Source organism: Mugil cephalus, chromosome 1 (genome assembly GCF_022458985.1).
Source record: "Mugil cephalus isolate CIBA_MC_2020 chromosome 1, CIBA_Mcephalus_1.1, whole genome shotgun sequence".
NCBI classification, from domain to species: Eukaryota; Metazoa; Chordata; class Actinopteri; order Mugiliformes; family Mugilidae; genus Mugil; species Mugil cephalus.
The window spans coordinates 35,186,974-35,201,972 of record NC_061770.1 but is presented as its reverse complement, the minus strand read 5'-3'; the positions used below and the strand labels follow the sequence as shown (position 1 = coordinate 35,201,972).

General features: G+C 39.8%; 1 protein-coding gene across 1 annotated transcript; it reads right to left on the bottom strand.

Moving 5' to 3' along the window:
* Window positions 1-5,959: 5,959 nt before the first annotated feature.
* Window positions 5,960-13,513, bottom strand: rce1a (Ras converting CAAX endopeptidase 1a). Its single transcript, XM_047577408.1, has 8 exons — window positions 13,188-13,513; window positions 11,646-11,748; window positions 11,460-11,543; window positions 10,421-10,499; window positions 10,160-10,327; window positions 8,649-8,720; window positions 8,469-8,531; window positions 5,960-8,332 (listed from the first exon to the last, which is right to left on the bottom strand). Exons 1-8 carry the CDS (start codon window positions 13,358-13,360, stop codon window positions 8,103-8,105), a joined length of 972 nt encoding a protein of 323 aa, XP_047433364.1. The 5' UTR covers window positions 13,361-13,513; the 3' UTR covers window positions 5,960-8,102.
* Window positions 13,514-14,999: the final 1,486 nt, after the last annotated feature.

Sequence of the window (14,999 nt, the reverse complement as noted above, 5' to 3'; positions counted from 1 at the left end):
ACCATAGAGACCCCCTCCCCTTGACTGAATTTAAAACTTAAATATATTTTGGGTGCTATTCTTTTCCATGCAATATGTGGAGACTATCATCTCACTATCATTCACTATCATCTTCCTTCCAACCAATAAGAGTATAGTATGAAATATATATATATATTTTCTGATTGTTCACTGGTTCCCCTGGGTTCAGGGCTACAGTAACCAGTAACCCTAGTACCTAGGGTCCAAGGTTAAATCAGTACCTAGGAGTAATAATCATCTGAGTGGATACATGCACAAAACACTTCATATATTATTTGGGAATTATGGAAGAGGATTAAGGCCACTGAAATAAAAAAAAAAGAAATTGGAGTTGAATGATTTTTTGTTTTTTGAGAATTCAGAATTCTGTTTAAAAAAATCATAATTCTGATATTTAAAAAAATCATAATTCTGACAGAAAAGTCAGAATTCTGAGAAAAAAAGTAAAAATTCAGAGATTAAAGTCAGAATTTTTTGAAAAAAGACAAAATTCTGAGAAAAATGTCAGAATTTTGAGATTAAAGTCAGAATTCTGAGAGAAAAAAAAATCAAAATCCTGAGAGAAAAAAGTCAAAACTCTGAAATTAAGGTTAGAATTCTGATAATAATCATAATAATTTGCTCTAACTACAATTTAGTTTTGTTTTCAGTCCTCTTCCATCTTATGCTACTTTTAAACTATTTGAACTGAATTAAACTGAACAATTTAAAAGCCTAACTCCTACTTTTGGGTCACTGGCCCAAACCTATGGCTTCTTCCTAACAGTAGAATTCAGTAATTGAACCTGTGCAAATGTGCAGCTGAATAATGATTTAATAACCCAATAAATGGTCAGGACTCAGTGTGTAGCCGGTCACAGGGTGAAGGTTCTTCCAGTCTGATCGTCCGATATGAATCATGAAGGTAAACAAACGTTCTCGAGCTCCACGTCCGCTCCTTCTGCTTTCTTTTCTCCACCCATACCTCTCCAGCGCTGGACCAGGCCGGGAGACCTCCAGCATGGACCATATTTCATCCTCACATAACAAGGCTCGTGTGAATCCCGCATACCTTCTAGGCCCAACTAATGAAAAGCGTGGGACCTGGGAGATGAATGTCACGCACATTCCTCCTGGGGCTCAACACCGAGAAGAAAGAAAAACCAGGAGGAGGTGAAGTGTATTTCCCTGTAGTTATCAGCCTGGTATGTAGCTGCGAGACAGACGCGTCTATAGACTGATGACTGGTGTATATTTGTGTCTGTGCATGGACACGCTGGACCTGGAGGTAGGGGGGGAGGTGAGGGGTTAACCTAACAGTGTTGATAACCTGCTAAGAGGTTGGCTCCGTTTTAATTACTGAAGCTGAGGATGAAAGTGGAACCAGATAGAAACATGAGGAGGAGGAGACAGCTGGATATTTCATTACAGAGAAGGACAAAACAAAAACCATACGGGACAGAGACGATGAGACGGTGAGACACTGTTTGGAGACGACTTTCATCACCCACTCATGTTTTACTGAATGTGGCTTTAATCTGGAAAAAAATAATTAGATTTTAACAAGCAACTTGAATTTACTGTTGATTTTTAGTCTCGCTGCTGCTGTTTGTTTTTATATCTTTAGACAGAATGATACATTTAATAAGTTAGAACTTTTCTAGATTACATTAAATCTTAAAGATATTACATATATATAGAAAGATATACTGTATATATACTGTATCTATGTATCTATATACAGTAGTTCTGTATATTTTATTTGAACTTGTATATTTTGTACATATTTTTTAAATGTTTTTCTATGTACTTATATTTATTCTTTGTACACTCTGTCTTAAAATATGTATATTTCATATATATTTTTATGTATAATTATATATATATTCTCAAATTTGTATATTCAATATATTTAAACATATATACATACATATTCTAGATATATTTTATGTTTGTGTATATACTTTCATATATTTTTGTATTTACGTTATACACTTGTATGACTTACTTAAACATGTATATTTTATATATATTTTTATATATACTTGTATACATGTTCTTTATACAGTTTTGTATATCTTATTAAACTGTATTAAACTTTTGCATGTGTTTGTATTTTTATATATACTTAGTTTTATATACTTCTATACATATTTTATATATATACACTTTGTGTGTTAAGAAACAAAACATGAGAAAACAAAAGGCGACAAAAGCGTGGACGTGGATAAAATTACAATCTTTATTTACAAATAGATATTTCTCAGTGATTCCAAACATCCTGTAAAAGACGGTCATACTAAAACATGGTCGTGTCGCCGCTACTTCGAAACCGCACAAGTGACACAGTGAGCACATAAAATACATGCACATAGTCTGTACATTCTGTTCCTGTCACCAAAATATATCTGATTAGAAAATAGAGCGCTCAGTATAAACATCTGTGTCCACCAGCCGCCTCGTGTCTCCACGAGTTCTGGAAACGTACGTCTGAGTTGTTCCTACCGGGTGTTTTTATAAGAAAATAACAAGAGACGCTCCAGCTTTTGCAAAAATAGACTCTTGCCAGTGCTGCTCTCTGCATATTATTAGGTTTCGCATCTTCAGCAGCAAACGCCCGCGAGGGACTGATGATTAGGAACTGGTTTTCAGTCTGATCGTCCTCTACGTGTCCCCATGAGGTCAGGTCGGTGGCAGGGAACTGAAAAAAGAAACTTAACGTGTACCTTGTTGCAGGCCAAGAACCCGTTATTACCACCCACAAGATTTTAAATTAACACACACATATATATATTTATAGTTATCAAACTTTGCTTTTTTTCTCATGTGAGTATCTAATGTCATGCAGTGGCCTCATCAAAGAAGATGACACCGTGGAGGACGCTTCAGTTTTAGCTTTGAGCTGCAGAGCTTCCGCAACGATAAGTCGACGGCGACGACTGGCATGAGTATAAATGGCTCACAGCGGCGTAGGCGACGTAGCTAGGTCACGCCGTCCAGTCCCGCATGTTCTCTAAAAGCTACTTTCAATGGTGACACTTTGGCAAAATTTGACAGCGGGGCTTTAGATGGGGGTTTAAAGTACAGGAAGTCATTTCAAATATGGATTGAACGCAATATCGTATAAGGAGACAAAACTAAGTGGACCTTTAAGAACGCAAAACTCTACTCCAGCAGACAATGACTTTGTCTAGTTTGGCAATTTTTGTACAGCATCCTTATACGACAATAAAAATATACATCCATAAAACCGACAAAAATAAAGTTACTGCCTAGAGCTGTTATCAAACACTTCCACAAGTCCAACCACGTCATCCAGGCCAGCACGCGGCATCGATTCGGAAGTTGGCGCCTCGTTCGTTTTAAATCAGGGGTGTCAAACGCAGCGGAACCAGATCGAAAGGAAAGATTTTTAAAATTCAAAAAGGGAGAAGATGAGAACAAGGAAGTGCAAAGATTACATAGAAGACATTCAATTTTGCACCCGTTCCCAATTTGTCCACTAGGGGTCGCCCCGGTTCACTCAGGTTTGTCGACAAAACGCAACTCAGACCCAGAACTGAACAGTAGGTGGCAGCAATGAGCAGAAAAATTACACTTCTTCGTTCTCAAAAAGTCTGGTTTTCATGATTTTCTTCTACGTCTCTGCTCTAAAACAAAGGTAAACATGTGGAGTTGTTGGTATTTATTAGCTTATTATCGTATGATGTTACTGGTATGACCTAAAATGAGTTTGACACCCTTCTGATTTAAATGTAAACTGCTCCTAAACTCCCCCAGTGAGGTATTTAGGTGTTCAGATATAGACTAGACAAACTAACACATGAATGGGGAACGACAGCTGCTCCTTTTCCAATGACTGTGTTTGGGACAGGATTATTATTGTTAGTAGTAGTATTTACTTTTTTGTGACTCACATGAGGAATAAAAAAGGCCAAAACAGGATGGTTAATATCCCTACAGCACTATAAAACGGAGTCATCAGTTTCCAGAATAAGAGGCAGAATAAAGACAAAAGGTGCAAAATGTCAAATAGGAAACTAGAAGCAGTGGAGTCTGAATTTGTCTCTCACACTGAGGCGTAATCGTGTGGAAGCTAAAGGTAAAATAAGTTAGGAGTGAATTGGTTTTCAGGAGACGGATGACTGATGTCAGACAGTCTGCAGTAATAAATGTCTCGCTTCAAGTGTCCTGATGCCCTCTGCTGGCAGCTCCACGGAGGTACACAACATCCATAAAGTCTACTTAAGGTTTCTAAGCCTGATAATAAAAATAACAACCTTTATAAAGATATGGTTCTGTTTCAGCATTTATTGCTTCAGATCCAATCAGTCCACTACGTCGTCGTCTTCTTCACAGTATGAGCTTGGAGCAGGCATCCAAAAACATTTGCATCTATATATATATATATTTATATATTTTTTGGACACTGGCACAATTTTTTTGTTTTTTTAGCCATTTATGAAAATGTGAACCTGAATTCACATTCTCCTCTGTAATTTGAGGACCGTTTGTTGTTGTTAAAGTTTTTTTCAGACATGTACAGTAGTGACTCCCAACAGGGGGTTCGCTGATCCCTAGTGGTCTTCTGATGTAATTGCAAGGGGTCCGTAACAATAAAATATCCTTTAAAAAAGAAGAAAAAAAAAGTCAATTTTAGAAATAGGATTATTTTACCGAAATGTGACTGAGGCCTTTATCTACCTAAACTACAGAGGGATTGTTTTTTTACGTGTTCGAAATGAACTAAACTAAAAAACTAAGAAGAGATGGGCTGTGTTTTTTATATATACCAATGGTTACATATTTTAACACATAGTCTTAATGTTCAAAATAAAATTAATTTGAAAATTAATCTGAAAGTAAAATATCCTACAGTGGCTACATCAATCAAGCCAATCCAGAAAAAATTGCCAATTTTTAACATTAATTCCCATTTGTGGAATTATACATGAGCCGGTGAATAAAGAAGTTTGTAATTCCTAAATATTTCTTTTTTTTTCAATCCCTTGAATTAAATCTGCACTTTAAGTCCAAGATTAATGTGAAATTATGATACATTTTGGAAAAAAACAGCAACAACAAAGTGTCAGTGTCTGAATATATATAACTTACTGTATTTAAAAACCTGCTTGAGTTGTTGACTAATAATATTCCTATGATTTACCATGGTTCAGAAACTATGTAAGAGCATTGCATTCACTTAAGAGAATAATAATAAAAAAAAAATTCTGAGCAAAAATAAATTCAGTTTTTGCAAGATTATTGATTTATTGAATTATTTTTTAATAAATATAGATAAAGTTCTTTAGACCCAGAGACATACTTCAATCTTTAAGTTATACTGATGGTATTTTTATTAGTTTGTCCACTTGCAGACACCTAAGACTTTCTGGATCAATGAATGGAACCACATAAGATAATTATTTCCTCTGGTGGGCAATACTGCAGCGTCCTTATAACATGCAATTTGCACCATTTTTTCTTTTCTCAAGTGAATGCAACACGTTGCCCGTACAAAACAAACTAAAATAAATATCATACTTCGGTTGTGGCCGGTGTAAAAACTGATTTTCTGGTCCTCGTTTATTTAACAGTCTCTTCAATTAGCTGCAACATATAACTGGGGCTTATAGTATAGACCCCTTCACAGTTTGTAAACAGTGTGACGTCTGTTGAGGGGCGGGGCTTAGCTGGAGGCAAAACGTCTCAAACACATTAGCCTGTAAATGGCGGTTAGCATATTTCAACGGGCTGTTTTGCTAAAAACGGCCCCGGTAAACGTATATTTTAGAGAATATACTAATACACTCACTCCCAGAGACCATGAGTGTTATTTTAAAAAGCTGACTGGGACTACATTCACCGACCCCTACACTCTCACTCACTGGATGGATGATTTGACTAAAGGAGGACAAAGAGGAGACAAAGTCTGGTCTGTCTTTATCAAGTGAAGCTTCTCCTACAAAGATATTACAAGAAGGAAGTACATTGTGGAGGGGAACGTAGTAAATGCAACTTCAGCTGAGACACCCTTGAAACATACAACTAATGCTGAGTTAGCTCGCAGTTAGCATTAGCACTAACATGTAAGTCCACCAAATACTGATCAACTTAACCTGCTGAAACTGATGATGCATTACAGACTAACCTTACCTAATATCAAGTGTGTTGCAAACACAAGAGTTGTTGATGATTGTCTGACTTCAATCTTTTCTTTTAAATCGCGTTCAACCCAAGTCAACTACGACTGTCAGTGGCTGGCATGTGACCAAACCTCAAGTAAGTGTTTTTTTGCTTTTTCAAATACAGCAAGATGATATTTTCCTGGTTGATAGTGACAGTGTTCTCCAGCTTCCCTCTGTTTTGCCTCAAGCTTCTGTCTGTTTTGAGTCAAGCTTCTGTCTGTTTTGAGTCAAGCTTCCCTCTGTTTTGCCTCCAGCTAACAATGTGACGTCACTGTGACGTAGGCCATGAAGGGGTCTATAAGAGCAGTGGGCAGAATAACGTGCCAACCTATAGATTCTGAGCTGGGAACATGCTAAGAAATCGTAGCACCAGATTTTGAATGGAGAACTGTTTGTGACCTGGAATGGAAAAGGAAATAAAAACTACAACGCTAACCACAAATGGTCTTTGGACAACGCAAAGCTGATTTCACGTGAAGCAAATAAGAGAAGTTTTATCACACTGACTGATTGTTGCTGCTGTGCTGGTGAGAAACGACTTTTAATTTGTGCCTGGTCACAACCGACTACGTACAATTGCTTTTTTTATGCTCATTCATTAAGACAGCGACCCAAGCTGCAACAAACACCCAACAACAACGAAACCAACTACCAACACTGAACATAACTCTCAACCTATTACCTCTCTACATACATATGTCAACACAGGTCAAATTAAAACATTAAAAAACAACTAAAAGGTGACGTGGATGTGTTTCCTTGGTTTTAATACTTCAACGTCAAGGCTCTAGTGCAGCTACAGTCGTCTAGAGAAAAGGCATAAGAGACGACCACAGATAACAGATGATCGTCTCGCAAATGCACCAACATCTTATCAGTAATTTAATACTTAATGGAGAAGAAAGGCCTGTCTTTACCCTCACCCTGGTCTTTACTCTTCATAAACACATAAACTTTCTAATTAAATTGAATAAATCTGAAAGCTTTGAGGGTCTAACGGTGTTTTGGGATGTTAGGGGAAGGTGACGGGAAGCAGAACTGCTAAACAACTTAGGTCTTACTTACTTACTTAGTTTTGAGCAATTGTAGCAAATACAAAGCTAAATCAGAGCACAGGAATCATAACTAATACTTGTCCAATGCCGTCCACCACGTTTATGAGAAGCTACTAAGATCTTGGCTAGTTTGCAAACTAAGATGCAAGCAGACTTCACTTCTTCTGGAATAAAGACCCAAAGACATTCATTGATAAATACACTAAAATCAGCAAAGTCTAGCGTCCTAGTGTCTCCACTTATCTGATTTAGATGAACCAATGAACCACCCAGGAACTACAAGGTTTAGGAGGTCAAAGGTAGATGCAGCAAGTAAGAAAATATGTTTATCCAGCTCTATTTGAGGAAGGGGGTTAGTCTCTAACTTTGATTTTACCAAGACCTAAGTTGCAGTAGACCACAATCATCCTTAAAAAAAACAAAAAACAAACGTACACCAGAATGGTCCACCAGCATTTAGACGATCTGAGGAGCGTTTCAGTGTTAAACCAGTGTCACATATCTGGGTGGCAGCATAGGGCGTCAAACAAAACCCTTCACTTCTCTGAAATGAGCACCAACAATTAATGTGATGTCATATAAATGTAGAGATGTATTTATATATATATATCTAATATGTAAAGGGGCCCGTAGACCATGAGAAAATGGCTACAGAGTTCCTCACCTCACCGTGGCATCAGAGCCCATGTGGTTGTCAGCGCTGTTGGCCCAAACAGGACCGGAACCTGAAGTCTAACTTCAAAGTGGAAAAAAAAAAAAAAAAGGGAAACGAACCCAACCCAACACCCTCGACCGCTTCATCGGTAGAAGGAGATGAGACGTGCGGCGGGTGGTGTCGGTGGACTAAAGCGGGCCTGGATCAGGACAGGCAGAGGGAGCTGGGGGACGAGGTGAGGGTGCAGACCGGCGTGGGGAGGCCGTAGTACGAGGGGTTGGTGAAGGGGAAGAGGAGGAAGAAGAAGAGGAAGACCCCCAGCAGGTAGGAGGAGAGGATGGTGAGGCGGTAGGGGTGCTCCATGGCTGTGCTGATGGAAGGGAAACCCATGTAGTTACAGAAGGAGTGGCAGAGGACTGGACCTATCAGATGACCTGCAACAAAAAAGGGGCGGAGCTATTACCACCGATAATAGTAAAAACAACACAAAACCGGAAAAGTCTTTAGATCCATTTAACGGAACCCAAAACTCAATGTTCTCCTAATACCATCAAATGAAAAGCTCCTCACCTGTTCTGATGAAGATGAAGGCAGTGAAGGCCCCGAACACCGCGGTGTAAGAGAACTGAAACACTGTGGGGGAGGGGGGAAAAAAAGGGGGGGGGTATGTGTCACGGGTCGATTCCTACGTTTTTTTTTTTTACAGATTTTTACCGTGAAAACGCATCGTTAAAGACGTCGGCTCCTCACCCGCGGAGAGGAAGATCCCCGACAGAGTCCCCTGTCTGAACCTCAGCAGCTCGATGACGTGGTGGAAGTGAGCTGGAACAGTCACGTCACAAAACAAATTAAAAATAAAAAACTGGACAAGTAACATTAGATAGAAGAAGGTTAGTGTTGAAGAAAAACGGAAAGAAAGAAATCGAGGTCGTTGGATTAGTGGTCACAGCAGGCTGCTAGCGTTTCCTGCTTTTACGTTTGATCATCTGGAGTCAACTCGTCCAAATCACATGACGACGTAGCATCAAGACGCAGCGTCGCCAAGTCTCCGTTTCAACTTTTATAGAAAGTGCTAACTTCAATTGTGTTGATAGGCCAAGTAAAACTAGACTATTTAGAAATTAAAGTCTTTTTTTTTTTTAATATTGTCTTCATGTTGGTGCAGGAGAAAACCCTGAGCTAGTTTCAAATGCTAGAAATTCTCCTTTTCCTATTGGTGGAAAAATCGATCCAATCAACCAATCAGGAAATGATGTGTCAATGGTTGCTAAGGAACAGGGGAAGTTGTGACGGTGAGGCTATATTCACCCTGTGGAGTGACTGTAGATAGTGTAGACTGTAGATGACATTTAGATATTACTACTTATTGTTACACCTGATAGTTTTGTAAATAGTTGTACAAAAATGTGTGATGCATTTCCTACTTTAATGTAAATAGTTATAAATAGCCTTGTTGTTTGTTAAATTTGTTTATAAGCTTTTGAAATTTACACTTTAGTTTTACATTCTAAGTTGTAAAAATGGTCCGTTAAACATATTTGTGGTTTTCAGAGTGAAAATTTTAACTTTTTCCTACCGGGTCTTGATGATTTTATTGTCGTTTTAGGTCCAATGTGTTAATACAGATTGTCAAAATAAAAAGATAACTGCAAAGTGACACATGTGGGGTTGAGCTGAAGAAAATGAAACCAAACAAGGAACAAGATGAAGATGAAATATAGAGATAAAACCAAAAGGAGTCAAAGACATCCAATTATTCTCTGGACTCCAGAGGGTTAACCACGCCCACTTCCAGTTTCTGACCAATCACAGAATAGTGACTGTTGCTAAACTGGCCTTCTCTCCACTCCAGCAGATTGATTCACTGATAGGAGTTCATTCACAAAACTATAACTGGTAGAACCTGATCACAACTTCTCCCTCTTCCTTAGCAACCGCTGACACATCATTTCCTGATTGGCTGATGGGATGCATTTTTCCACCAATGGAAAAAGGAAGTGTCATGTTTTTTTGTTTTATTTTTGCTTTCTAGCATTTATCTCCAACATCACGGCAATATTCAGGAAAAAATGCGGCGTAAATTATTATTATTATTATTACACCTGTTCCCTTCAGTTCGTACCCTCTAATTTCAAAGGTCTGCAATAAACCAAAACCACTTCTGGAGCCAAACTTATAAATGTTCACACACTTTTCTCCTTAAAAAAACTCTTTCATTCAGCGGAGGCTCATAGCAGAAAACACCTAAAGCTCAAACTCACCCACTCCGAAGAACAGGGGGCAGATGAAGATGGCGGTGGAGGGGCCGGCGCACGGCACCAACATGGGCAGCATGCAGGCCCTGAACACCAGCTCCTCTGTGAGCGGCGCCACCACCTGGTTTCTCAACCAGCGCATGTCGCTGAAGCACAGCATCCAGAACCAGGGGTCTGGAGGAGGACACACACACACATAGGTTACAGACCAGGATGTGGATTTCTTCTTCTTCTTTTTTTAATAAATCAGATGTTTGACTTTCTTACCAAACGCGACCCGCACGCCGTCTATGAAGCTCCATGGACAGTCCATGGCCAGCTGCATGAGGGGGCCCAGAAACAGGACCTGCAGCGCAAGACAGCACATAAACACACACTGTTGAAAAGGTATATGATGGTGGAGGCAACTGTAGGTTGCATGTGTTCAAATGTGATATTCAAACTATAAAGTAAGAGCGTGCAAAAGTGGCTGGGAATGAAGAACCCGAAAGAACCCAGGGAAGATATAGAGGACACATTTCTACTTGTCAGTCCGTCTTACTCAACTCCACCCAAACACTAGGGTTAATTTTTGTTTCCACTTCCTCCTTCATTTTCAACAATGAAGACCGAAACTTCCGCCGAAATTTCACCGAACACGAGTCATAGAAATGTTTGTATCTCTGAACGTCCTCAGTGAACCTTCCCTCCACGTGTCCCATCTTTACTGATCCAAAACAATCAACTATAAAACTGCAGAGATGGAGAAGCATCCGGAAATACTACAGCATAAACACACTACTACCAAGTCGACTAATCACAGCTCTGCAAAGCGCAGTTACGTTGGGTCTACGTAGGGCCTGGGCTGTTGCCGTAGAAACGCTTACAAATTGATGCAGAAGCATGAAACCACACATTAGTGTCAAGGCAGATGGCTCCAGAAAAACCTTTGTGTTCTCTACTAGACACAGACTTGGGACTTGGACTCCTAACGTCCGTCAACACACCGGTGTGACTGGTTTTCAGGTGCTGCGTGGTGTCTTTGTGTCTCCAGCAGTGCTTTGCTCAGCATGACTGAACTCTCTCGAATTAAATACAACGAGATCTCAAGAAAACAGAGGACACTGAGCACATGGCTGCTTAGGGCTTCCGTAGACTGCGACCTGATCTTAGATAGATCTCATACTATAAGTGATGGACAGAGGTGGACGAGGTCCCATACCTTGCCATGAAAAAAATAAAGGTTTCGTGTATTTTAAAATTAGGAAAAGGGCTCAAATTTCACACTAACCAGTTTAAGCTGTTTGTTTGTGTGTGTGTTTCTCACCATAGTTAGGAGGACGGGAAGGACAACAGCAGGAATGAGGCCTTCAAACCGGATCCCCATGAGAGCCAGCAACGACGAACCCGTCTGACACATGAAGCAGGGAAACAGGAACGTTTATTCCATTTAATCTTGATGTTGTTGGACAAGAGGACGGCCGGGTGAAGAAGTGGCTGGACATGAACTCACCCTGACACCTGTGAACTCTCTCCATGCCCAGACAAAGAGCGGCGACAGACCGGACACAATGAGGACGCTGGTGAAGCGTCTCTTTATCACCGCAGGATTGTCCCTGAAGACGAAGGAAAGAGGATATGACAATATTGTGCATGCAAGTAAATTACTGGGGACTAACTGGGAGTTGTTTATTTTAGGTCTGCCATGAAACAAATCAAAAACTCCTCCTCATCATCATCAAAAGAGGAATAAGAATCATGTGACTAAACATGTCTGCCTCTCATGAAGATAATAAAAGGCTTTATGAATTTGGTGAGCAAGAATATATACAAGAAACAAATTTAACAGAAATATTGTAAGAAAAATATACAAAAATAGAAATATAAAGACATGCTGTATGTACAGTGTGGTGGTTTGGGTTCTGCCTACATTTTAGGACTTCACATGAGTAAAATTGAGTTTTACCGCACATCACCTGTAAAGAATCTACTAGGCTACTTTCACATTATTAAAATACGTGGAGACGGATAAACGGGTTTGATGACATAATATGTATTATAAATCTGAAGTGCAGTGAAAGCTACTGGTGCGTTGCCTCGTTACTGGCCACACCAATAAGATAATAATTGCCACATGCACAGTTGCAATAGTACAACGCACGGTGAAACTTATTGTTGTGCCTGCTGCCAGTAGATATAGTGAAAGAAAAAAACGAGTAGTAGAAACAGTGATACAGCAGACACGATAAAGTACAAGGTATATATAGATGAATGACTGAGAAATATAAAATGAAAAATAAAATAAAACAGAAACTGTCAACTTGGCTCCTGGACAGGACAAAAGACTGATCTGCAGGGATCACAGGGATGCCACAGGGAACTGTCCTGGATCCTCTCTCTTTTCACCATTTACACAGCTGACTTCACCCTCTACACAACAAACTGCCACCTAAAAAAAGTTCTCAGACGACTCAGACATTGTCGGTCTCATTAACATCAGAGACGATAAAGAAGTACCGAGAGCTGGACCAGAACTTTGTGGCCTGGAGTCTCTGCTGTCAGGCTCTTCAACCAGGTGCTGCTCCCAGGAGACCAACAACAACATATGTGCAATACTATTTTCCTATTCACAACTTCACTATTTTGTGTGTACCACATATACTCATACAGTACATATATTTATATCTGCATTACTGCACTGCCTGCTTGTAATATATTTCATATTGTTTTTTATTTGTGCACTGTTTTGTATGTTTCTGCATATTTTATCTTAAACTGTAAACTTGAGATGTAAACTTTAAAGGGGGTAAATGGTATTTATACGTATATTTACAATATTTTAAAGCAGCTGTGTGAATGTGCAACTGTGAACCGCTGAATGAAGAGTAAAGTGTATTTATGCGACCTGAAAAGCCGAAGCAGAAGTATCCGCAAACTTCAAGACTAAACCAGTGCAAAGTAACCGACTCCTCCGACAACACTAGGGACTAATTCCTCCTGTCCTAACACAAATGGTCCATCTGTCCCTCTGTCCCCCGGGTCCTGTGGGGCTCACCTGGGTAGGTCACTCCTCCACACGTACAAACTACCGACATAGGAGCAAGCCAGCATCAGACACACGAGCACCGACATCCAGCACAGACCATCCGGGGCCACGAAGTCGCCGCTGCCGTGTTTCGCCTCCTCTGCCCCCAGAAGGTTTGGAGATAAATCCCCCTCCTCCGCCATAACGACTCCCGGCTGAGACCGAACCGAACAACTACTGGTCACCGGGACGGTCCCTCGACCATCTAACGATATGAAACATGCGCGGCCTCCATAGTATTTAGTCTCCTTTCAAAATCGTGAGCTAACGCAGCTAGCCGGAGTGCTAGCTGCCGCGGCGCATTGTGATTGCGTCATCACGCTCAACCGCCTCTTCTTCTTCAACGTACTGCTTCCTGTTACCGCCATCTTGTGGAGGCAATAATAACGACAACAATAGCAAAACAACAACAATAATAATAACATAATTATGATATTTTTTATTTTAAAAGCGCCTTTAAAGCCACTCCGTGACACTTTACATAAGAATAACACACAAATAACTCTAGTATAGAGCCTAGTATAGATACATAACATTATGGCCGTTCCTAATAGGTTGGTCTCTCTTGTGCCTCCAAAACAGTTGTGACTCATCAGAGAATGGACATGAGGGTGTCCTGAATATTGTTAGTGGGGGGGTTAGGGTCCTGTGAGTTGAGGGGAAGGGTCTCTATGGTGGATCATCCCACAGATAATTGATCAGTTTGGGATCTAGTGAATTTGGTGTTTTTTTGACAAATACAATGGATAAAATGGACAAATACAGTGGATGAAAACATCAATGGAAACATACAATAAAACAACCCAAAAGACATTTCAAATAAAGGGAACTGGAAGATGTTTCATCAAAGTAGCTTCTTCAGTTCTAAGAAATTGATGGGAACTTGAGGTTTCAACAGGAAACTCTGTGGTTAATAACACACCAGAAACCGGTGTCATTAAATTTCAATTCCAAATGCTGTAAACTAAGAATGCTTTCAAAAATATAAATGATTATAAATATAAAATGACTTTTTATCAATTTACAAATGCAAAGTAAGCGGCAAACGCTGTCACTTGCTGTATTTTTTGGGGCCAAAACGAAAAAAACAAAAACACTAACTTGAAGTTTTATCACATACCAGCCACTGCCAGTTGTAGACAACTTTGGTTTAGCTTTGGTAATTAACAGAAAGGATTGGAGTGAGACGATCATAAATGTGCGCACTTCATATCCAGTCGGATTAATATGTAATGCATTAACAGTTTCAGCCTGGATAATATTATAGGTTAGAATAAATCGTCACTGAAACTACGTTACGTTAATCATTATTCGGGGGATTCTTGTTACGTTATGTTAATGCTAATGCCAACTGCTAGGTGTACAAAGTCAGGGATTTTGTAGGAGCCAAGAAAACTTAAAGCAGCTGATGTAAAACACATCAAGTTTGTTTCCCTTCCATATCTGAAGATGTCCAGCAGAGCCATCGGCTCAGAACTGGCAGAAACCAGTTGGACCCAGGTTCACCCATCTAATGTCTGGAGAATCTGGCCAAAAGTGGTCTTTATGGAAGAGTTGCAGCCAAAAATCCATCCCTCTGACATGGAAACAAGGCCAAGTTAAAATTTGAAATATTCATCTGTAGCAGAAGGCAGTTTTTTCACCAAAGGACTGGAGAGAACTACAACAATGAGTGTCTGCATGTAAAAGTAATGCACGGTGGAGGTTCTTTGCAAGTCTGGTGCTGCATTTCCGCAAATGGAGTTGAGAAATACAGGGAGATACTTATCCATCATGCAATAC

Excerpts from the sequence above, each read along its gene's own strand:
- rce1a (XM_047577408.1), bottom strand. The coding sequence starts at position 13,360 with ATGGCGGAGGAGGGGGATTTATCTCCAAACCTTCTGGGGGCAGAGGAG. Across the intron at positions 11,544-11,645 it reads GAGAGTTCACAGGTGTCAGG|ACGGGTTCGTCGTTGCTGGC; the intron begins GTGAGTTCATGT and ends TTCATGTGTCAG. Across the intron at positions 8,532-8,648 it reads GGGGATCTTCCTCTCCGCGG|TGTTTCAGTTCTCTTACACC; the intron begins GTGAGGAGCCGA and ends CCTCCCCCACAG.